General features: G+C 41.8%; 2 protein-coding genes across 19 annotated transcripts in view; one reads left to right on the top strand and one right to left on the bottom strand.

Annotated features, from left to right (window-relative positions):
* Positions 1-23,638, top strand: part of POC1B (POC1 centriolar protein B) — a 132,595-nt gene that overhangs the window by 8,616 nt on the left and 100,341 nt on the right. For 10 of the 18 annotated variants that reach the window (XR_008538532.2, XR_008538534.2, XR_010148099.1 and 7 more), the window contains exon 3: positions 20,489-20,660. The exons of the other annotated variants lie outside the window; for them this stretch is intronic. Coding sequence is in view for 6 of the 10 variants with exons in the window: in XM_016923965.4 (XP_016779454.1) it covers positions 20,489-20,660 (172 nt within the window). In the remaining 4 variants the exon portion in view is untranslated. The remainder of the gene's footprint in view (positions 1-20,488; positions 20,661-23,638) is intronic. 18 annotated transcript variants of the gene reach the window in all.
* Positions 14,856-17,849, bottom strand: LOC467087 (centromere protein C-like). Its single transcript, XM_054664591.2, is given in 3 exon segments — positions 14,856-15,363; positions 15,365-16,792; positions 16,794-17,849. Coding segments are annotated over 3 exon segments (2,835 nt in total). The 5' UTR covers positions 17,742-17,849; the 3' UTR covers positions 14,856-14,904.

Raw genomic sequence — 23,638 nt, 5'->3', positions numbered from 1 at the left:
TTTTCTTTTTTTTTTGAGACCAAGTCTCACTCTATCGCCCAGGCTGGAGTGCAGTGGTGTGGTCTTGGCTCACTGCAACCTCCATCTCCCAAGTTCAAGCGATTCTCACGCCTCAGCCTCCCAAGTAGCTGGGCCTATAGGTGCATGTCATAATGCCTGGCTAATTTTTGTATTTTTAGTAGAGATGGGGTTTCACCATGTTGGCCAGGGTGGTCTTGAACTCCTGACCTCAAGTGATCCACCCACCTCAGTCTCCCAAAGTGCTGGGATTACAGTTGTGAGCCACTGCACCCAGCCATAGAGTGCTTTTTAAAGGGAGGATAACAGTAGAGACATCCTTACATTTATGGGGTCAAGGAATACTTCCCTGTGAAAGTTAGATTTAACTGAAGACCAGAAGGAGAAGTTAGCTAGGTAAGGACTAAAAGGAGAATAGCATAGGCAAAGATCATGGGTGAGAAAGAGCTGTCCTAGATCAAGAAAGTATAAGAATGCCAGAATGGGTAAAACCTGGTAAACAGAGATGAAGCTGTAGGGGGAGGTAGAGATAGCTTAGGCAGGGCCTTGAAGCTATAGTGGGTTTAAATGGTGGCCCTCCAAAACATGTGTCCATGTCGTAGTCCTTGGAACCTGTGATGTGACCTTATTTGGGAGGAAAAAGTCTTTGTAGATGTAAGTCTACAAAGGATCTTAATGATTATGAGATCATCCTGAATTATCTGGGTGGGCCCTAAATCCAGTGATTTGTCCTGGTAAAAAACATACAGAGGACATAAGAGGAGGCCACGTGAAGCCAGAGGCAGAGATTGGAGTGACACAGCCACAAGCCAGTGAGTGCCTAGAGACACCAGGACCTGGGAGAGGCGGGGAATGAGATATCCTCTAGAGCCTTTGGAGAGAGTGTGGCCCGGCCAACACCATGATTTCAGGCTTCTGGTTTCTGGAACTGTGAGATAATAAATTTCTGTTGTTTTATGCCTCCAGGTTTATGGTAATTTGTTACAGCAGCTACAGGAAACTTGACATGTTTTAGGATTTTGTTCTGAGAGTGGTGGAAATTGTTGGAGGGATTAGTAAGGGAATAACATGATTTGATTTGTACCTCAAAAAGACCACTCTGGCTACTATATGGAGATTGTACTATTAGTAGGGAAATCACTTAGGGGGATTATAGTAATACCAGCAGATGATGTTGGTTCAAACTAGGATAGTGGTCTTCAAATTAGTGTGATGGTCTGGGCAAGATGGAAATTTGGGAATTATTAGCATATAAATGGTATTTAGTGTCATGGGAATGAATGAGATCACCTGGGAAGAATGTAGAGCAATGAGACCAAATACCCCATGTCTGAATATTGAAGATATCCAACCTGTAGATCAGAAGAGGAGATAGCAAAATAACCTAAGAAAGAATAATCAGAAAGATAGGAGGGAAAGCCGTTATAGTAGGGTATCATGAAAGCCAAGGGTTAGGAGTGGGGTAGAAATGTTGAAGATAGAGACAATATTAAATAGTCATTAGAGAGAGTGGAGGAAGAAACTAATAGAGAATCATGCACCACTTTGGAGTATATAAGACCCATGTGAACTTAGTTATCAAATTTATAGTGTTTCCAATCTGTTTGGGGGTTGGGGTGACCAGCAATTCTCACTGGTATAGTTATAATCTCAGAAAAGGCAGAGTGATTGGGATTTTTGCCAGGGGAATTTGAAGGAAGGAGGGAGAGTCAAGGGATTGAATGTTATGTGTATGAAGGGGATTATAATTGAATAAGGAGAGAAATGAAGGTTATAAATTGGTTAGTGAAGTGAAGATGGTGAGAAGACAGCCTCAATGGAGAACATGGGTCTGGATGAGAACATGGGTCTTGGAGTTCTGGATGAGATGGAAGTGAGTGAGTCATAAGGAAAGCAAGTTGTCCTGTGGGTTGCAATCAGAGATTTGAGAAGTGCTCATGTTCTGCTGGTGACAAGATCCTCAGAATGGGTTGCTGAGGAGGCAGGAGAAAAAAGGTCTTTGGAGAGGCCCTATTTTCCCCTTGGTCTGAAATGTTCTTCACCACCTCACTCTTTATTTGGCTGACTCCCTGTCCTTCACACCTCCACTTAAAATGCCCCTGATCATTCTATCTAAATTAAGATTCCACCCCCACACAAAATAAAACTTCCTGCTTTATCTTTCATGCCTCTTAGCACAACTTAAAATGATATAAAGCCAAGCACAGTGGTGCATGCCTGTAGTCCCACCTACTCAAGGGGCTGAGGCAGGAGGGATACCTTGAGCCCAGGAGTTTGAGACCAGCCTGGGGAACATAGTGGGACCCCCATCTTCAAAAAATTAATAAAAATAAATAAATAAATAAAATGATATATTTGTCTGTGTTTCCACTTGAATTTAAGCTCCCCAATTAGAGATAACTGTCTGCTTTGTTACTTAGGACTCCCCCTTTTTGCCACAATGCCTTACATGTTGCTGGGGTCACATATCTGTTGAGTTAATTCATAATGCTCAGAGTTGAAATGGAGAGGAAGACTGTGACCTGAAGTAGGTGACATGTGAAAGAGAAAATGATTGCTGCTTGAAAGGTGTCAGGAAACTTGGTGTCCCCAAGCAGAGTCAAGATTTAAGTACTTAAGGAGGAAGAGGGACTTACAAAGAGGAGGATGTGAATACAAGAGGCATCATCTAGTGGGTGATGTGGCTCAGTCGTAAATTTTGAGGAGAGAAGGCATGGGTACCAGGTCAGCTTAAGGGGATATCCATAGCATTATGGGAGTGAGAGATTGCACAATGCTTGATGACCAGAGAGGCTTGAGGCTTCAACTTCTGGTCATGATTAGAGGAAGCAGGACCTGAAGCGTAGTGGATTTTTTTCTTAGTAGACTCTTAGAAGGTAGGATATATTAGTCTGTTCTCCTACTGCAATAAAGAAATACCTGAGGCCGGGCGCAGTGGCTTATGCAGCAATCCCAGCACTTTGGGAGGCTGAGGCAGGCAGATCACTTGAAGTCAGGAGTTTGAGACTAGCCTGGCCAACATGGTGAAACCCCGTCTCTACTAAAAATAAAAAATTAGCCAGGTGTGGTGGCAGGTGCCTGTAGTCCCAGCTACTTGGGAGACTGAGGGAGGAGAATTGCTTGAACCCGGGAGGCAAAGGCTGCAATGAGCCGAGATCATGCCGCTGTACTCCAGCCTGGACGACAGAGTAAGACTTCGTCTAAAAAAAAAAAAGAAAAAAAAAAAAGAAAGAAAGAAATACTTGAAACTGAGTAACTTATAAAGAAAAGAGTTTTGATTGGCTCACAGTTCCACAGGCTATACAGGAAACATGGCTGGGGAGGCCTCAGGAAACTTAACAATCATGGCAGTAGGTGAAAGAGAAGCAGGCACATCTTACATGGCCAGAGCTGGAGGAAGAGAAGGGGAGGTGCTATATACTTTTAAACAAACAGATCTTGTGAGAACTCACTATCGCGAGAACGCCAAGGGGGAATTCTGCCCCTATGATCCAATCATGCCCCTCCAGGCCCCTCCTCCAACACTGGGGATTACAATTCAACATGAGATTTGGGTGGGGTCATAAGTCCAAACCATATTATAGGGGCTCTTAGGTTTCACAGGATGGGTGGAAAGGTGATGAGAGGGAAGAGGATGGGAGAAAACAAAATAGCCTGTGAAGTGTTGTCATCCCTTTTTATGGTTGCGGAAGCTGAAATTTCAGTAACTTGCCCAAAACTATAAAGCTAGTAGGCAACAGAGCCTAGTAGTGGTCCCCAGTCTTTTTGGCACCAGGGACTGGCTTCATGGAAGACAATTTTCACAGCAGGGTTCACACTCCTATGAGAATCTAATGCCGCTGCTGATCTCACTGGAGCTGGAGCTCAAGCCTTAAGGTTTGCTTGCCTGCCGCTCACCTCCTGCTGTGCAGCCCAGTTCCTAATAGGCCATGGACCAGAACCAGTTCGCAGCCTGGGGGTTGGGGACCTCTAGCCTAATAGAGCCTGGTTTGAGTCTGATTTCAGAACCATACCCTTTTCCATTAGGCCAGTCATCCCTTTTGCAGAGGGCCACATTAAAGTTTAAACAAACAGTAAAAGCCTGTTAAAGTATTTTCACAGGGTTTGCAGAATCTGAGCTGTACTTTAGAAGTTTCTGTTGAAAATTACATAATTTTAACATTGAAGTTGTTACTTCCCCCTCTATTTCCTTCAAGGTTATCCTGTCATTGATTCAATCCTGTAACATGTGGTGTGCTTGTACAACAAATGATGGTAAAGAACAAGTTAATCTTTCCTTTTTTGACTGAATAGAAGCAGACTGAAATTTGAACTTTTTAGTTACTTTCCCTGCAGTGAAATCATAATAAAAGTTTGCCAAGAATTCTTTTTTTTTTTTTTTTTTTTAATTCTTGATGGCAGCCTATGTGGTACTTTGTGGAGCTTCTCCTATTATAGCTTAAAAAATTACTAAATTTATAAAAGCTGAAAAATTACAAAAGCTAAACTAATTTAGTGTATACACTGAGAGGTAGTAACAGAGTGCAGTGTTTCTCAAATTTCAATGTGCATCAGAATTCAGTGAGAAACTTGTCAAAAATTTATATTCCCAGGTCTCACCCCAAATAATGTATAATTTACTAGAAATAACGTCTTTTTTACAAGGATCCCAGTAACTGTAATGAAGATAATTCATAAATTCCCTTTGCTTTGAGAAGCACTGGTTTATTGGTTAAAAGCCTAGGCTTTGGAATCTTATAAAACTGGGTTAAAAATTGAGCTCTTTTCACTTTTCATCTGTATTACCTTGACCAGTTACCTAACCTCACTAAGCCTCGTTTCCTCTTCTGTAAAATAGAGATAATGATATTTATCTGCCTTGTTGTTAGGATTAAATAAAATAATACTTATAAAGGCGCCTAGTCTGGAGTACAGTGATGCAGTTACAGCACACTGCAGCCTTGACCTCCTGGTCAAGCTCCAGCCGCCCGCCTCCCTCGTCCTCTGGAGTAGCTGGGACTACAGGCATGCACCACGAAACCCAGGTAATTTTTTAAATTGTTTGTAGAGAGCCTCGCTATATTGCTGAGGCTGGTCTTGAACTCCTAGCCTATCGTAGTCCTTCTGCCTTGGCCTCTCGAAGCACTGGGATTACAGGCATGAGCCACCGTGCCTGGGCTTGATACTTATGCAGTATTCAAAAATACTAGGCCCATGGTACCAATTCAGTAAAGGTTTCTGTTGTTGTTATTGCCAGTCCTCAAAGACATGTGAAATTTGAATAAATTAAATTCAATTTCTTCAGCTTGTCATTACTAAAGATTACTTTTTAAAGCACCCACAGCTCCTTTAGACCCAGCTTATACTAGCAAGCTAATTACTTAGTATCAGCTAGAAAGCAAATATGCTTAGTTATTTCCTCATTCAAGGCAAAGGGATTTTAAGTTAGTGCTGTCAGTTAATTGTATTATTATGCAGTGCTTGCATAGTACAAACTACTTCTGACCGTATTACAGTATGAAAGTTTGTCTAGTCAAGATTGGAATATTGTCTTTTTATTGTACAACCCTCTCCCTCACTTCCATCTAGGTTTATTGTTGTTTTGAGACAGTCTTACTCTGTCACCCACGCTGGAAGGCAGTGTTGCGATCTCAGCTCACTACAGCCCCAATCTCCTGGATTCTAGTGATTCTCGTGCCTCAGCCTCCCAAGTAGCTAGTACTATAGGTGCACGCCACCACGGCTGGCTCATTTTTGTATTTTTAGTAGAGACAGGGTTTCACCATATTGGCCAAACTGGTCTCAAATTCCTGGACTCGAGTGATTCACCTGCCTTGGCCTTCCAAAGTGCTGAGATTACAGTGAGCCATTATGCCAGGCCCCATCTACGTTTATAGATGTATGTCTGGGGATTGCCTTTTATTTTTCTTTTCTTAAAAATATTTAGAAATAACTCATTCTCACAGATTTCTTTAGATTTCCCTATTTTTCCCCCAAATAAAGCAGTCTGGTGTTTCTTTTGTGACCCAAAGGCAAGCATGAACCTGGAAATGCAGCATGAAGTACAAAGTCATGGCACCAGGTAAAACTAGAAAGCTGAGTTTATTTTCAGTAATGGACTTTATAGTAGGACATAATGGAGGTAGAAAATACAGAGAAGGACTTCTGAAATAAGTGAAAAATCCAAGGATTTCTATATGAAGGTAATCTGAATTATCAGGAATTTTTTTTTTTTTTTTTTTTTTTTTTGAGACAGAGTCTCACTTTGTTGCCCAGGCTGGAGTGCAGTGGCACCATCTCAGCTCATTGCAACTTCTGCCTCCCGGAGTCAAGCGATTCCCCTGCCTCAGCCTCCCAAGTAGCTGGGATTACAGGTGTGCAACACAGTGCCTGGCTAACTTTTTTGCATTTTTAGTAGAGATGGGATTTCACCATGTTGTCCAGGCTGGTCTCGAACTCCTGACCTCAGGTGATCTACCCGCCTCAGCCTCCCAAAGTGTTGGGCTTACAGGCGTGAGCCACTGCACCTGGCCAGTCAGGATTATTTTGAATATGGAATGAAAAGGCCTGAGAGGGAATGTATTTCAAATGTACAAAGTTATCTAAAATATGTACTGTTTGGCCAGGCATGGTGGCTCACGCCTGTATCCCAGCACTTTGGGGGGCCGAAGTAGGCAGATCACCTGAGGCCAGGAGTGTGAGACCAGCCTGGCCAACATGGTGAAACCCTGTCTGTACTAAATACAAAAAAAATTAGCCAGTGTGGTGGGCACCTGTAGTCCCAGCTGCTTGGGAGGCTGAGGCAGGAGAATTGCTTGAACCCAGGAGGCAGAGGCTGCAGTGAGCTGAGATTGTGCCACTGTATTCTAGCCTGGGCGAAAGAATGAGACTCCATATCAAAAAAAAAAAAAAAGAATAAAAACATATTTCTTCCTCCAGTGACGAAACTAATTTGTTGCTGAAAATATCAATAGCAAAAACTGCAATTTTGCACAACCTAATAATTGTAAAACTGGACAAAATATATGTGAGTTAGCTGTTTTCAGGCATTGACCTACAGAGAGTGTGAAAACTATGATCTTTGCAAGAAAGAAAACATGCAAGGTGATGATCTCCTTGGCTTTCTTCCTGGGAGCACTTTTCCTGCTGTACAGCAGAGAGGTAGAGCAGCCTCAGAGTAACAGCCTGGCTGAGCTCAGGATGTGCAGAGTGGGAAACTGTGAGACTACCAGGGATCTCTCACTGCTAGACTGAGAGCTGAATGATACTAATGACCATGCAGGGCTGGATTTCTAGGTCTGTAGCTCCAACAAAGAGGAAATCTCTCTGAGCACTTCAGACATTGAGTTGAGACACCAGAAAGGCCAGGTCTTTAGGAATCAGGACCACACCTGAAAGAAAGGGCCATGCCCTAGGACTAATTTCCAAGCTCAAGTAGACCCATGCTACCAAAGAACAAAAGGAAGTGTACAAGAACAAAAAGGAGCCACCTATAATTTAATTGCCTCCCAGTTAAAAAAACGAAACAGTCTGGGTGTGGTGACTCACACTTGCAAACCCAGCATTTTGGGGGGCCAAGGCAGGCAGATCACTTGAGGCCAGGAGTTCGAGACCAGCCTGGACAATATGCTGAAACCCTGTCTCTACTAAAAATACAAAAAAAATTAACTGAGTGTGGTGGCGCACGCTTGTAATCCCAGCTACTTGGGAGGTTGAGGCACAAGAATCACTTGAACCCGGGAGGCAGAGGTTGCAGTGAGCCAAAATCGCCCCACGGCACTCCAGCCTGGGCAACAGAGTGAGACTCTGTCGCAAAAAAACCAAAACTGAATCCTGAACTCTAGTTAGTGGGATTGTTTTTGCAGTGGTGTGGTTCCATGATTCTGAAACTACTGTTTGTATTTTAGGATTGAGCAAAGATATATTGAGCATGGGAGCCAGGTTTCTTATTGTGGGAAAAGAGAGTCACAGATAATGGAAAAAAGGAGGGCAAGAATGTATTCTGTGGTGTTAGATTAGAACTCATGGTTTTTAATACCTATATCAATTGACATACCTATATATAGGTAGATAATAGCTTTCTATTTATAGCTAATTTCTTAGTTCTGCCCGTTGAGATTTCTGTCTTACTCCTTAGCTCTGTTCACTGACACACCAGTAGCAATAAGCAAACATTGTGCCCAGATATTGGTTTCTAAATACCATTATCCATTAAAAGAAATCAGAGCTTTTGGAGGGGAAAAAAAAAGGCCCATTTCAGGGCTGGAGCAGGAGAAGTACATCTTAGAACATCTTGTAATTCTAGAAAATAAGGGAGTATTTGAAGAATGGAAATATATCAAAAGGACACAGAGGCCAGCTTTTAAAGGGGCTTTCATTTGCCAAATCTGGAACAATTTGAGAGTCAAAATAAATGACAGTTATGGATTATAACCTGTTGAATTAAATAATCTATGCATTCACACTGATAAAAATAAGTAAATGAGTAAACAGATAAATGGAGGAAAATGGATGGTTCTTCCTTACAACAGTAAATACATTTTTAAAATATTCATTAACTTACTAATTAAACATCAATTAAGTAGTAAATCATAGAATGATGGGTTAGAAAATTATGAAAGGATGCTAAAATTAGTGTGTGACAGTTTGGTGAGGAAGACGATATTTATATAGTCTTGTCTCTCCATCTATTAGTCTGTTCACACACTTCTATAAAGAACCGCCTAAGACTGGGTAATTTATAAAGGAAAAAGGTTTAATTGACACATAGTTTCACATGGCTGGGTAGGCCTCAGGAAATTTAGGATCATAGCCTAAGGGGAAACGAACACATCCTTCTTCACATGGCAGCAGGAGAGACAAGTGCAGAGCAAAGGTGGGGAAGCTCCTTATAAAACCATCAGATCTTGTGAGAAATCACTCACTATCATGAGAACAGCCCCCATGATCTAATCACCTCCCACAAGGTCCCTCCCCCAACACATGGATTATAATTCGGATTACAATTCAAGATGAGATTTTCGGTGGGGACACAGCCAAACCATATTATGCTACAAGTTACTAATTAATTCCAAAGGGAAAAATAGTAACTTTACATGGTAGAGGTAGGATCACCTAAACCAAGCAATCAAAGTAAACATCAACACTATTAGGACAAAGAGACATCATGTGCACCCTAATATGATGCACTGCTAAGGGTACAACTTAACTTTTGTGATATTCTTGTCAAAATTATATCTTCAATCTAATAAAATTAACAAACATGCTACCAAAATAACAAGCCTATAGTCTTCAAGAACATCAAGGTCAATAAAGACAAAGAGCAACCTAAGAACTCTTCTGTAATTTTTCTGTAAGCTTAAAATTATCAAAATAAAAATTTACCAAAAATAAGAGGGAAAAGGGAATGAGGCAGCTCTAGGTATTAACAAAACATTGTCTCCAACATATATCATGCTAAGTAGACTGAGGAAGCAAGATAGAGAGGCAAAATGCAGAATAGCAAGTATAATATACTACCATTTGTATAAAAAGCATATGAGAATAGACACACACATTTGTATAAGCACAAAGGATTCCCAAGAAATTAGTAATGCTGGTTGCTTCTGGGAAGGAGAACCAGGTTGCCAAGGACTAGAAGGAGATTTCATTAAATGCTGTTTTGTAATGTTGGAATTCTGTAATATTGGAATTCTGTTTCAGGTACACATATTACCAACTGAAAAGATATGTAAGATAATTTGTAAGAAACAAAAAACTGGAGACAGTAACATTTCTTTTCAGAAAATAGTGTTCCAGACAGAGCCTCTTAAGTAACTGCAGCTGATTTTGGTCAAATCAATGAGTGAGAAAGCTTGAGTTGACTCAAGGAAGTTATTGGTACTTAAGGTGACACAAAGACGGGTGGCCATTTGGACATTGTGTGACAGACAAAGAGCGAACATGTTTTCCATTTGTTGTTCTTTGTTGTCACCTCCAGAGACAAAGCACTGACCTAGGTAAGCATGGGCTTTGTTCTTTCTTCTGCCAACAGGGATTTCTTGAAACAATGGATTATTGTTATAGAACATAAATAGTTTTTTTAAACTGGTAGATTACTAGTTAATGTTCTCCCTTAATTTCCTCCCTTTTGACATTTTATCTCGAAATAGACCCATTGAAGATGAATGGTACAAGCTTTGACATTTTAAATTATGTGGTAATGTTTATATAGGGTGTGGTTTAATGGAAATGTATGAAAGCAAATTCCAAGTTGACACAGTACAACACTGACATCAATAACCAAATACATTTTATTATCATGGTATTAGGGTTTGGTAGGACAGTTCTTTCCTAAGAAAGAAGGTTAAGGAAGTAAAGAGGGAAATTCAATGTTGGTTTTCATAGTTTTTTTTTTTTTTTTTTTTTTTTAAGACAGGGCCTTGCTCTGTCTGGAGCAGGCTGGAGTGCAGTGGCGCAATCGTGGCTCAGTACAGCCTCTATCTCCCACCTCAGCCTTCCCCACCCCCACAGAGTAGCTGGGAATACAGGTGCAGGTCACCATGCCCAGCTAATTTTTTTGTTATTTTTTGTAGAGACGGGGTTTCGAGACGTTGCCCAGCTGGTCTCAGACTTCTGGGCTGAAGTGATCTGCTGCCTTGGGGGTCATAATATGTTGTATAATATATATTAACTCCCTCCTATTTTCTTCTGACTCCATGCCTTTCTGGCTTTGATCCCACTTTCTTGAGGAAGAAAACACATGGACAAATTCTGATGTTAGGAATATTTTAAGTATATATCTTCAATATTATTTATCCAGGACCAAAGTAAGTCCTGATGCAGGAAATGAGTGAGTTTCACAGCTTTCTGAGCCCCTACTCCACCCAGGAAACCCAGCTGGAACCTCCTCTCTCTTGGGCCCAGGGCCAGCTTTATGGGCATACCTCCTGTACAGTTGCACAGGGCCCCATGCTTAGTTTAATGCTATGAAATTCTTAATTATTTTCCTATAAGAGCTTCACATTTACGTTTTGCACTAGGCCCTGCAAATTATGTAGCAGGTCCTGATCAGGCCTGATTTTACTAAACCTCATTTGACACACTTGTCACCCCCTCTTGGAATGCTCCTTCTCTTCCTGGACACCACAATGTCCTTGTCCTCTCCCACTTCGTTTGTGGCTCCTTCCTTTGCTCTTCCTTATCTGAACGTTAAGTGTCCTCAACCTCTTCTTTATCTGTACTGATTTCCTCAGTGATCCCATCCAGTTTACAGTCTTTAGTACTTTCTCTAAGTTACTACTAACAGAGAAAACTTTAGCAATAATAGCTACATTTGAGTATTTTTCATGTGGCAGGCATAAATTGCAAGTACTATTTCCTTTAATACTTTTAACACCTCATTTTGCAAATGAAATGTCCTGGGCACAGAGAGGTGGAATAACTTGCCCAAGGGCACACAGCAGTAAGTGACAGCATGGATTTGAACACAGTGAGTCTAATTTCACAGGGTGTTCTTTTAACCACCACACTGTACAGTCAGAACCTCTCCCTGGGCTCCAGGGGGGGTATATCCATCTTCCTACTTGACATTTTCACTTGTATGTCTAATTGGCATCTCAAATTTACTATGTCCACCCCAACCTGTATCACTTCAGATCTCCTTTTCTGGTCTTTCTCATCTCATTAAATGGCACTAAAACTCACTTCAGTGCCCAGGCCAAAATTCTAGCATCTTCTCTTTTTCTCTCCCTCACATCTAGTCATTAGCAAGCCTCACAGACCCTACAGTATATCTTGATTTTGACTCTTTCTCCTCCTTCCAAGGCCCGCAGCCTAGTCCAGACCACTGCTTTCTCCTGACTGCGTGATTGCAGTAGCCTCCTAATAGATCTGTCCCTTGCCCCTTGTAGCTTCTCCACACAACAGCTAGAGTGATGTTTTCTGCTTTTTCCTAAATGTTTTATTGAAGCATTGATATGTTCCAAAAATTGCACAAATCATATAACTGTAAAGCTTGATGAATATTTAGAATGTGACCTGCATATTTAACCAAAACCCAGAGTGAGAAGCATAACATTACCAGCATCTCCGGAAGTCCCCTCTTGTGTTCCCTTCTAGCCATTATACTCCCTCCCTGCCATCCACATAATCACTATGTTTGCTTCTAACTTCATAGGTTAATTTTGCTTCTTCTTAAACTTCATATAAGTAAAATTTAACACAGTAGGTATGCAACATGAATATATCACAATTTATGTATTCATTTTACTTGGATAGTTGGGCTTCTAGCTTTGATCTATTGTGAATAGTATTGCCACAAACATTGCACATGTCTTTCGCTAACCATACATAAGAATTTCTGTGGGTATATTCCTAGGAGTGGAATTGCTGAATCAAATACTAAGTATATATTCAGCTTCAATAGATATTTCAAAATAGATTTTTAAAGTGGTTATAACAACTAGTAGTATATGAACATTACAGTTGTTCTACATCCTCACCAAGATTTGGTGTTATTTATCTTTTTCATTGTAATCATTCTGATGAGTGTGCACGGATATCTCATTGTGGTTTTAATTTACGTTTTCGTGATGACTAATGGAATTGAGCACATTTTCATATGTTTATTGACCATATGGGTATCTTCTTTTGCAAAGTGCCTGTTTAAGTCCTTTGCCTATTTTTGTTGTTGTTGTTGAGTAGTAGCCTTTTTCTTATTGATTTGTAGCATTCTTTTTAAATTTTATTTTTTTTGTAGAGATGGAGTCTCATTATGTTGCCCAGGTTGGTCTCAAACTCCTGGCCTCAAGTGGTCCTCTCACCTTGGCATCTCAAATTGCTGGGATTACAGGCATGAGCCACTGTACCTGGCTGATTCGTAGCATTCTTTATAGATTCTGTATATGCACACTTTGTTATGTGTTGGATATATGTGTTGTAAATATCTTCTTTGCCACTTGGTGGCTTGCTTTTCTACTTGGTTAGTGGTATCTCTCAGTGAACAAAACTTCTTAATTTTTGCACAGTACAAATTATCATTCTTTTCCTCTATACTTATTAACGTTAATGTCTTTTTTCTTTCTTTTTTTTTTTTTTATTGATCATTCTTGGGTGTTTCTCGCAGAGGGGGATTTGGCAGGGTCATAGGACAATAGTGGAGGGAAGGTCAGCAGATAAACAAGTGAACAAAGGTCTCTGGTTTTCGTAGGCAGAGGACCCTGCAGCCTTCCGCAGTGTTTGTGTCCCTGGGTACTTGAGGTTAGGGAGTGGTGATGACTCTTAACGAGCATGCTGCCTTCAAGCATCTGTTTAACAAAGCACATCTTGCACCGCCCTTAATCCATTTAACCCTGAGTGGACACAGCACATGTTTCAGAGAGTACAGGGTTGGGGGCAAGGTCATAGATCAACAGCATCCCAAAGCAGAAGAATCTTTCTTAGTACAGAAGAAAATGGAGTCTCCTATGTCTACTTTCTACACAGACACAGCAACAATCTGATTTCTCTATCTTTTCCCCACATTTCCCCCTTTTCTATTCCACAAAACCGCCATCGTCATCATGGCCCGTTCTCAATGAGCTGTTGGGTACACCTCCCAGACGGGGTGGTGGCCGGGCAGAGGGGCTCCTCACTTCCCAGAAGGGGCGGCTCGGCAGAGGTGCCCTCCACCTCCTGGATGGGGCGGCGGCCGGGTGGAGGAGCCCCCCACCTCCCTCCCGGATGGGGCGGCTGGCCGGGCGGCGGCTGGACCCCACCTCCCTCCCAGACGGGGCGGCTGGCCGGGCGGGGGCTGGCCCCCACCTCCCTCCCGGACGGGGCGACTATCCGGGCGGGGGCTGCCCCCCACCTCCCTCCCGGACGGGGTGGCTGCCGGGCGGAGACGCTCCTCACTTCCCAGATGGGGTGGCTGTGGGGTGGAGGGACTCCTTACTTCTCAGACGGGGCGGCTGCTGGGCGGAGGGGCTCCTCACTTCTCAGACAGGGCGGCTGCCGGGCGGAGGGGCTCCTCACTTCTCAGATGGGGCGGCTGCCGGGTGGAGGGGCTCCTCACTTCTCAGATGGGGCAGCCGGGCAGAGACGCTCCTCACCTCCCAGACGGGGTCGCAGCAGGGCAGAGGCTCTCCTCACATCCCAGATGGGGTGGCGGGGCAGAGGCACTCCCCACATCTCAGACGATGGGCGGCCGGGCAGAGACGCTCCTCACTTCCTAGACAGGATGGCAGCCGGGAAGAGGCGCTCCTCACTTCCCAGACTGGGCAGCCAGGCAGAGGGGCTCCTCACATCCCAGACGATGGGCAGCCAGGCAGAGACGCTCCTCACTTCCCAGACGGGGTGGCAGCCGGGCAGAGGCTGCAATCTCGGCACTTTGGGAGGCCAAGGCAGGAGGCTGGGAGGTGGAGGTTGTAGCTAGCTGAGATCACGCCACTGCATTCCAGCCTGGGCAACATTGAGCACTGAGTGAACGAGACTCCGTCTGCAATCCCGGCACCTCGGGAGGCCGAGGCTGGCAGATCACTCGCGGTTAGGAGCTGGAGACCAGCCCGGCCAACACAGCGAAACCCCGTCTCCACCAAAAAAATACGAAAACCAGTCAGGCATGGCGGCGCGCGCCTGCAATCGCAGGCACTCGGCAGGCTGAGGCAGGAGAATCAGGCAGCAAGGTTGCAGTGAGCCGAGATGGCAGCAGTACAGTCCAGCTTCGGCTGGGCATCAGAGGGAGACTGTGGAAAGAGAGGGAGAGGGAGACCGTGGGGAGAGAGGGATAGGGATAGGGATAGGGATAGGGATAGATGTCTTTTTTTCACAAAAATGAATAAATTTTTTATTTTAAAACATCACAAGTAATTACAAAGACAAATGTCCCAACTATACAAACTTTTTCACATATACATATATACACACATATATTTAAGGTTGGTTGATCTTTCATCTTTTTATCTGAGTAAAAAGAAGAACACTTTCCTCATTCAGGAGATTTTTGATGTTATAATAGTTACCTGAAGGAACATAGAACGAATCCCCAGTACTTATTATATAAGGTATTTCGTGTAAAGTACACAAAAGGTCACCAAAGTTAACATAAAAAAACAATATATCCTGGCCAACATGCTGCTTTCCCTTTTCTTCTTGTGGTCTTAATACCAATTTCCCAGTAGAAAAAAAGGGTGTATCCAATGTGTTATATACCTTCAACTCACCATGCTTAACAAAAAATTGATATGTATCTTGTGGCCTTACAAGATCCATGAGAATAATCTCTCTTGTTTCTGGGTCCTTTACCATTGCTGGCTGCAAAGGATCTCCAAGAGGTATACCTAGATTTACCATTAAGCTAGTCTTTCTTTCATCGTTATCAAGACAGATCCTTTTCTTATTAGATTTTTTTGTCGACTTTTCCAATATTTTCTCTTGCCTTCCTTTTAGACGATATTTTGCCTGGAGATAGTATTCCACTAATCACAAATCTTCCTGATGGCCTTCCTTGATAATCTATTTGCTGTCCTCGCCAGTACTCCAAAGGTTTCAAACGTGTTCTCTTGGTCCTGCGAACATTTGGTGTGTTGGAGGGCAATACTAGTTTGTGATGGATTCTGTTCTTTGGTATCACTTTAGATCGTTTTGAGTCATCTGAACTTCCAGGAACTTCCTCATCATCCACATCATTATTATTCTTTCCAGACATTAAATAATTATTATTGAGCCTGGAAGGTCCACTTTCCTCTAAAACTGAAGTCTTATGCTCTCCAGAATCCAAGTTTGACTCTGTTGGTGTATTACATATATATCCACTGGTCTGAGGCTTTAGGGGAACATTCTGTGCAGTCATAATATTATCTTCATTCTTTGAGCTTCCTGTAGATCTAGAACAATCCAGATTTTTCCTCTTAGCCAAGTCTGCCTCATCACTTTCCAATGGCTCACTCAGCAAACAACTGGAAATTTCATCATGACCAATGATACATCCAGAACCTTTAGCATTTAAAAACTTCTGTACCCTTTGGCTGTCTTTAGTTGCTGTCTTCTGCCTTTTAAGTGGAATAGTTTTTTTCCCAATATTCTTAGATGACTGATTTGTTTTCTTAGCAGATTTTTGCCTACTGTTGGGATGCAGTGGTAATTCATTTCTTATTGAAGAATTGCTATAAACAGGACTCTCCTCTGATTTTACCACCCACCAATTAGACGGATGCCTGGAAATTCTTCGACTTCTCGTGACAGTTGAAGTCACTTCTTCAGACAAAAGTTTGTTCTTGGACTCACTAGAAAAGCGCTTCTTTTTAGATTCTTCCTTATCTTTTCTAGTGCTACTTTTCTTGCTTCCCACAGGTGGCATCTGTTTTTTGGAAGCACAATCATTTCCCATCTCTTCACGCTCTTCCATATTTCTGTCTGAATTTCTTTGAAATTTGTCTTGGGTAATATGTGACATATGTATGTTTTCATCTTTAGTCTGTCCCACATCGAGCTGTTCTTCAGCTGGTTTAGCCATAAATTTTCTTCTCTGTTTTTGTTTTATAGTCCTTTTGCTTCTAGATGATTTTTCTGCATTCTTGGAATACATTTCATATTTTGTAGATCTACAGTCATTTTCTGTTTCACCTGTCAAAGCATAACTTGTATCCAGTACTGTTTTATCAGAGGGCTGAGATGTCTCTACTAGGTGAGGTTTATGGGAATGTTTGTCATTTGCCAAAGTCTTAGCTAATATATTATGATGCTTTTCTCTTGACTTTCTATCTTGAAGGAGTGCAGTGCTCTCAGCCGGGGATATGGTGCGTTGTTTCAGAGGCCCCGCCTTTCTTGGTATAGTAATCCCAAGATCTACTGGCAAAACTTTGATCTGACTCATCAATTATAAATTCATCCTCTATCAACTTCATATCATCGGGAGGACACGAATGAGGTGGAGCAATTCCTCCATGCCTAACAATGGGACTGGATTCACTTTTTCGTTTTACTGTTTCTAAAAACAATGTTGAAAAACTTTTTTTAGCTTGTCATTAAATTTCATATTCTGAATGTCGTATTCTATTCTGAGATGATCCTGATGGTTTTCTTTCTTGTCCTTCTGATGTTTTATCCTCTTTATCTGATACTTTATTATCTATTTCTATTTTCTTTAAAATAACTTTATCTTCAAAGTTTAACCTTTTTTTGGTTTTAAGTGAAACCTCTGTACTTGAAGGCAGCATATTTACTGAATTTTCAAAAGTGTAAGTCTCTCTCTTTTGGGCACTAGATGGAATAACATTTTGCGATACAGATGTTTTTGCATCCAAAAGAACATAAGGTGAGCCAACAGATAAGTAAAATTCTTCATCAGCTTCACTGTGATGATCATTTATGTTTCTACTTGACATTTTTTTCGAGTCAGGTGTATTTTTGGAACTAACATCAGTTGCCAGAATTTTCTGACGAACTTCATGGGCCTGAACTGATCTGTTGGTGGCTTCACTTGGTTCTACAACAAACTGCAGAGAGGCTTCTTTCTTCCTTGAAGAAAGTGGAACTGACTTTGGATGTGATTTCTGGCACTCTTTGCTTGGTGACTGAACACAAGTGTCTTTTATTTTGCGTGTTGAATTAAGCACTGATTTTGTAGAATTTGTGCTAAAATCATTGGCAAGACTTTTTTCTTCAAAACAGTCTTGTAAGATTTCCAGAACATTCTGGCCTTGCTCTGTGTTAATGTCACGTGCCCTGGAAGGTCGACAAAATCTTCTGTAGCCATTTTTGAGATGATCCAGACCCGACGCAGCCATGTTCCGGCCCCGCTGAGCCAGCGCAGGTGTCTGAGGTGGAAGCCCACACAGACCACAGCTCCAGGAGGCCGAGCAAGAAATGAATCGCCGGACTACCAGGCGGCGGCCAAGCAACACCCTTAAGATGAAGGCGATGGCCACCGCGAGAGCTGCGATCCGGAAGGCGTGCGCCAACAACACTTCCCGGCCATTGGCTCCGCCCTCAACAAACACGTTAATGTCTTTTTAAAGCAGTGTTTGCCTACCCCAAGGTCATGAAGATATTCTGTGTTCTCTTCTAAAAGCTTATTGTTTTACGTAACACATTTAGATCTGTTTTCTACGTGGAATTAACTTTTGTATGTGGTATAAAGTGTAGGATTCAAGATTAATTTTCTTCCTTATGAATATCCAGTTGACCCACCACAATTGTTTTATTTTTTATTTCCATAATTTAGTGCCCTCCTTTGAGAACACAATTTAAAAAAAATCCTTTCCTTATTGTCAAAGTGGCAGTGTTCTTAAACCAGATCATGAGATTGCCCCTGCTCAAAATCTAGAGTAGTTTCCCATCGCAGGTTTTTTTTTTTCTTTCAATAATTTCAGCTTTTATTTTAGATTCAGGGAGTACATGTGCAGGTTTGTTACATGGGTTTACTCCACGATGCTGAGATTTGGGGTACAATTGATTCCATCACCCAGGTAGTGAGCATTGTTCTCAATAGTTTTTCAAACCTTTCCCCGCTCCTTTCCTCCCTCTTCTAGTAGTCCCCAGTGGCTATTGTTGCCATCTTTATGTCTATTGTACCTACTGTTCAGCTCTCACTTGTAAATGAGAACATACGGTATTTGGTTTTCTGTTCCTGCATTAATTCGCTTAGGATAATGAAACATTGCACTTTAGAAGAAGAAGACACACCTCCCACCATGGCTTCTCCTCCTCCATCTGCCCCCTTTTCAGCTTCCCTCCCACCGGTCTCTTCTCTCCTGTCTACTATGGAAACGCTGACCTCCTTGTCATTCCTCATTCTTCCAGGTGCTTTTGCACAGGGATTCCTGTGCTCAGAGCACTCTTTATCCATGTCTCAGCCAGGATCGCTCCCTATTTCACTCACCTCTCTGCTCAAATGTCCTTTCCTCAGAGTGGACCACCCAATCACCCCACCTAACATTGATGAGTAAATAATATATAAAAGTTTTCTGTATCTGTGTATTATTAATACTGTCTTCCCTACTATGTGGTTCTTTGAGAGAAGGGATTGTATCTTATTTGCTTTTGTGTATCTCGTTTGCAGCATGATACACAGAACTCAAATAGTGTCCTGAGTTTATTACATATGATAACTCATCAGTTTCCTTGCTTTGTCTGCATTAGCCTTGGGTAATTCTGACTCTGCTATAAATCTTTAGTAATTTGGATAAGCTCTGGTGGAATATTAACTTTTTGTATTTTTTTAAAAAGGGGGTGCTAAGCAGTATTGTAGCTGAACTCACTTTTAACTGTTTTACATGGAAATAATGCATGGGCTGAGCCCAAATGAACTTTGTATGTTGGCAAAAGAACATAGGTTTCAGTGACTTTATATAGCCAGGCCCTATGTTTCTCTAACAGTGATACTAATTGTGTTCAAATTTATAACATTACATTTTTTTCTAAGCACTCTACAATCCAGATTTAGTGATTCTCATTGACCTACTTCCTATTATTGGAGCCATTCTAGGGCTACATGCATATAATAAAATTTGTTTTTTAGGCAAGAGTTAGATCTACCTTTCATTTGTTTATTTGTTCATTCTTTGTCAAGTCAGTTATTTCCACCATTGATTGCATTTTTCCTTTTTGTAAATCCTTAAACTATTGTCTGACACACACGATTCTTTTAATTCTTTTATTAATCATCAAATGCCATTAAATTATAGAGCAGAAAGAGACTAATAAAATCATCTTATCCAGCTATAAAAGTATTACTGGATCAGTTGATACAATATAGTTGCTATATTAAAATATTGCATCTTTAATAATCAGCTTCATGAAGCTGCTAACTGTGCTATGGGTGTGTTAAGAGACTATCTTAAATCTTAGGAAAAACACACTGAAGTATTTAGGAATAAAGATGCTGTGAGTTGCATAACTTACTCCTAAATGGTTCAGGAACAAAGAAATACGTATGTGTTTGTGTGTGTGGGTTTACGTGTGTTCATGCGCAAGGAGAAACAAGTACAGAGCAAATTACAAACCAAATGAAGCAAAACATTAACAAGTAGATTTGGGTAAAAGGCATATTAGTGTTATTTGTACTATTCTTGTAACTTTTCTGTAAGTGTGAAATTATTTCCACATAAACAGTTTGAAAAATTATCTCATCCATCCCTCTCAGGAAAAACATTCAGTCCTCATGACATCATGACACAGAGGTTAACTAGCTTTCCATTACCCAGAGTTAGAAACAAAACTGACTCTTAGTCCCGTGTACCCTCTGTTACACTGTGCTGCGGCCTTCTAGTAAATAAAGTTATTGAGCGCTAATTGAATACGGGGGCCAGTCATCCTGCTGTGTGCTTACATAGGACACAGCCAAGCTTGCATATTAGTGATGTAGTTTTGAGTACCTTTAAAAAGTAATTTGGCTATTACCTGGGCAGCCTTACAACCTCCAGCCGCTCTATTACCTGGATGCCTTGTTATTAGATATGCTGCTCATTGTAATGAGACACACCTATGTTTGCATTTTAACAAACAGTGGTTTTGTTCTTCTATTTCTTGATAGCTACTGCTTCTTGGGATACCTTTCTCATGCTATGGAATTTCAAGCCACATGCTAGAGCTTACAGATATGTGGGTCACAAGGATGTTGTAACCAGCGTGCAGTTTTCTCCACATGGAAACTTATTGGCGTCTGCCTCACGAGACAGAACCGTGAGACTCTGGATTCCTGATAAGTAAGAGAAACAAAGAAACACTTGATATCCTTTGGATTTGGAAATGTGAAAGAAAGCTGACCCTGGCTGCTGCTCATGCACTGCTGCCTGCACTGTTATTCTCAGTCACATAAAAGGCATGCTGCCCTTGTGGTAAAGTCAAACTAATTCATACAATTTTTTTCCTCAAAATTATGTCTTCTTTTTGAAAACTATTTCCTACCATGGAAATATGCTTAATATGTCTAAGTTTTTTTGAGGGAGTAGTGGTAGCTATCCATCCCTTTGTAGATCTGAGGTAAGCTTTAGACTGTCTCCCCAGAATGATACACATCAGTATGTATAACCAAAAATTCAGTTTATTAACTTCCTAACGCCCGTTCATGGATCCTTCAAGGGCCCTTGGATCCCTATTGAAAACCCTGTGCCTTTGATTTGATTTGTATCACTCATTATCGGGGTCCAGAATTTTCTTGTTAAAGAAAATTTCTGACAAAAGTATAAATCATTGAATTTGTGTAAGGTCATATGTGTTATAACAAATCTCTGTAACGAGACTTTTCAAACCCTAATAGCCCATCTATTTTAAGTAACTATTGAGCCATGATTTTTAAAAATGTTTTTAAGCTTTAAAGTATGTAAATTTTCAAACATACATGAAAATAGAATGAATAGCATCACTCCCCTGCCTCATATTCCCATCAATCAGCTTCAACAGTTGTCAGGATGCTGCCCATCTTGTTTCATCTACACCTCCCCTCACTTTTTCCCCTGGAGTATTTTTAGAAAAAATCCTACATATCATTTCCCCCCATAAATACTTCAGAGCAGAGATCCCCAACCCCTGGGTCACTGACCAGTACCAGTCCATGGCCTGTTAGGAACCAGGCCAGAGCTCTGCCTCTTGTCGGATCAGCGGCGGCATTAGATTCTCATAGGAGCACAAACCCTATTGTGAACTGTGCATGCGAGGGATCTAGGTTGCACGCTCCATATGAGAATCTCATGCCTGATGATCTGTCACTGTCTCCCCTCAACCCAGATGGGACCATCTAGTTGCAGAAAAACAAGCTCAGGGCTTCCATTGATTCTACATTATAGTGAGTATGTAATAATAATAGAAATAGGGCTGGGCACAGTGGCTCACGCCTGTAATCACAGCACTTTGGGAGGCCAAGGCAGGCAGATCACCTGAGGTCAGGAATTTGAAACCAGCCTGGCCAACATGGTGAAACCCTGTCTCTACTAAAAATACAAAGTTAGCCAGGCGTGGTGTCACGCACCTGTAATCCCAGCTACTCGGGAGGCTGAGGCAAGAGAATTGCTTGAACCTGGGAGGCGGAGGTTGCAGTGAGCCGAGATCATGCCATTGCACTCCATCCTGGGCGGAAAAGAACAAAACTCCTTCTCAATAATAATAATAATAATAATAATAATAATACGAATAAAGTACACAATGAATGTAATGCATTTGAATCATCCCAAAATCATCCATCCTTCCCCCTGACTCCCTGGTCCCATGGAAAAATGGTCTTCCATGGAACTGGTCTCTGGTGCCAAAAAGACTGGGGACCACTGCTTTAGAAGATAAGAATTTGAGTATTTCCTTGACCCTGTTGTGGCAGGATTTGACTTGTAGTCTGTGACTATTCAGGCCCAGGCACTCCCAAATGAAGGAAAGCTCATGGGCATTCCCATGCCAGTGGGTGCTTTTTTTCTGCCACCACCCAAGGGGAACTCTATGCTGAGAAATCTGAATATATTCCAATGGTAGTGAAAACTATTGAAGAGAAGTGACATGTTATAATGGATGGCAATGTAGCAGGGAATTTTAAGGGAGAAGGAACTAGTTTGGGGTCCAAGAGGAGAAGCATGTTCCAAAACCCTTAACTTTGGGAATTTAGAACTAGCTTTTTTACTATCTTCTGCACAGCATAACTTTAGTCTCCCTTTACTAATTCAAGGAAATCTCAGTGAACAAATTGTATAAGGGTAGATGAGCTAAAAGCTCACCGAGTCATTAATTTGTCATAACTCATCTAAATACAATGATTAGGCTTGTGTAGGTGTCCCTAGTTTCTCTTTCTAAATCATGTCGTAGTAGGGACAGAGCAATAATGGTGGATCGTGGCAACGGGAAGGAAGATGATGTGTCAGTTATCTATTGCTGTATGACAGTCACAAAACCTTAGTACTTACTACAGAAACAATGATTTGTCACATTTTGTGGGTTGTCTGGATGGTTGTTTTGCTTATATGGTGCAGGCTGAGATTACTCATGCAGCTTCACAGTTCTTTTGCTTATATGGTGCAGGCTGAGATTACACATGCAGAGGAAAGATGGGCTCTGTTCCTCATTCGTATGCCTGGGGCCTTGGTGCGGGTTGTGGCAATGGCGTCTTGGTTCTCCATGTGCCGTCTCTCCAGCAGGATAACCTGTAGTTTTCTCACAGCATGACAGCTGGGTTCCAGGAGAATCAAAGCAGAAGCTGCTAGACGAATTAAGAACTAGGCCCAAAACTTGCAGTGTCACTTCTGCCACGTTCTGTTCCTCAGAGTAAAGTCACAACACCAGCCCAAAGGGAGGAGAAATAAACAGACTCCACCTCCTTTGAAGCAGAGAGACATGCGTGTACAGGGATGAGATGAGTCACAACACCTCCTCTCACAACACCTCCCCTCAAAAGTCACAACACCTCCCCTCAAAGGGAGGGGAAATAAACAGACTTCACCTTTTGTGAAGCGGAGAGACATGCATGTACAGGGATGAGATGAGTATTGGCAGCCATATTTGCAGATAGACACCACAGCTGGTGAGCAGAAGGCTAAGAAAGAATAGGGAGAGGCTGGGGGCATGACTCGCACCTGTAATTCCAGCACTTTGGGAGGCTGAGGCAGGAGGATCACTTGAGGCCAAGAGTTCAAGACCAGCATGGGCAACATAGCGAGACCCTGTCTCTATAAAAAATAAAAAAAATAAATAAAATTAGCTGGGCATG

The sequence above is a fragment of the Pan troglodytes genome, chromosome 10 (assembly GCF_028858775.2).
Source record: "Pan troglodytes isolate AG18354 chromosome 10, NHGRI_mPanTro3-v2.0_pri, whole genome shotgun sequence".
NCBI classification, from domain to species: Eukaryota; Metazoa; Chordata; class Mammalia; order Primates; family Hominidae; genus Pan; species Pan troglodytes.
The sequence above is the reverse complement of the archived record's forward strand: the minus strand, read 5'-3'. Positions and strand labels throughout refer to the sequence as shown.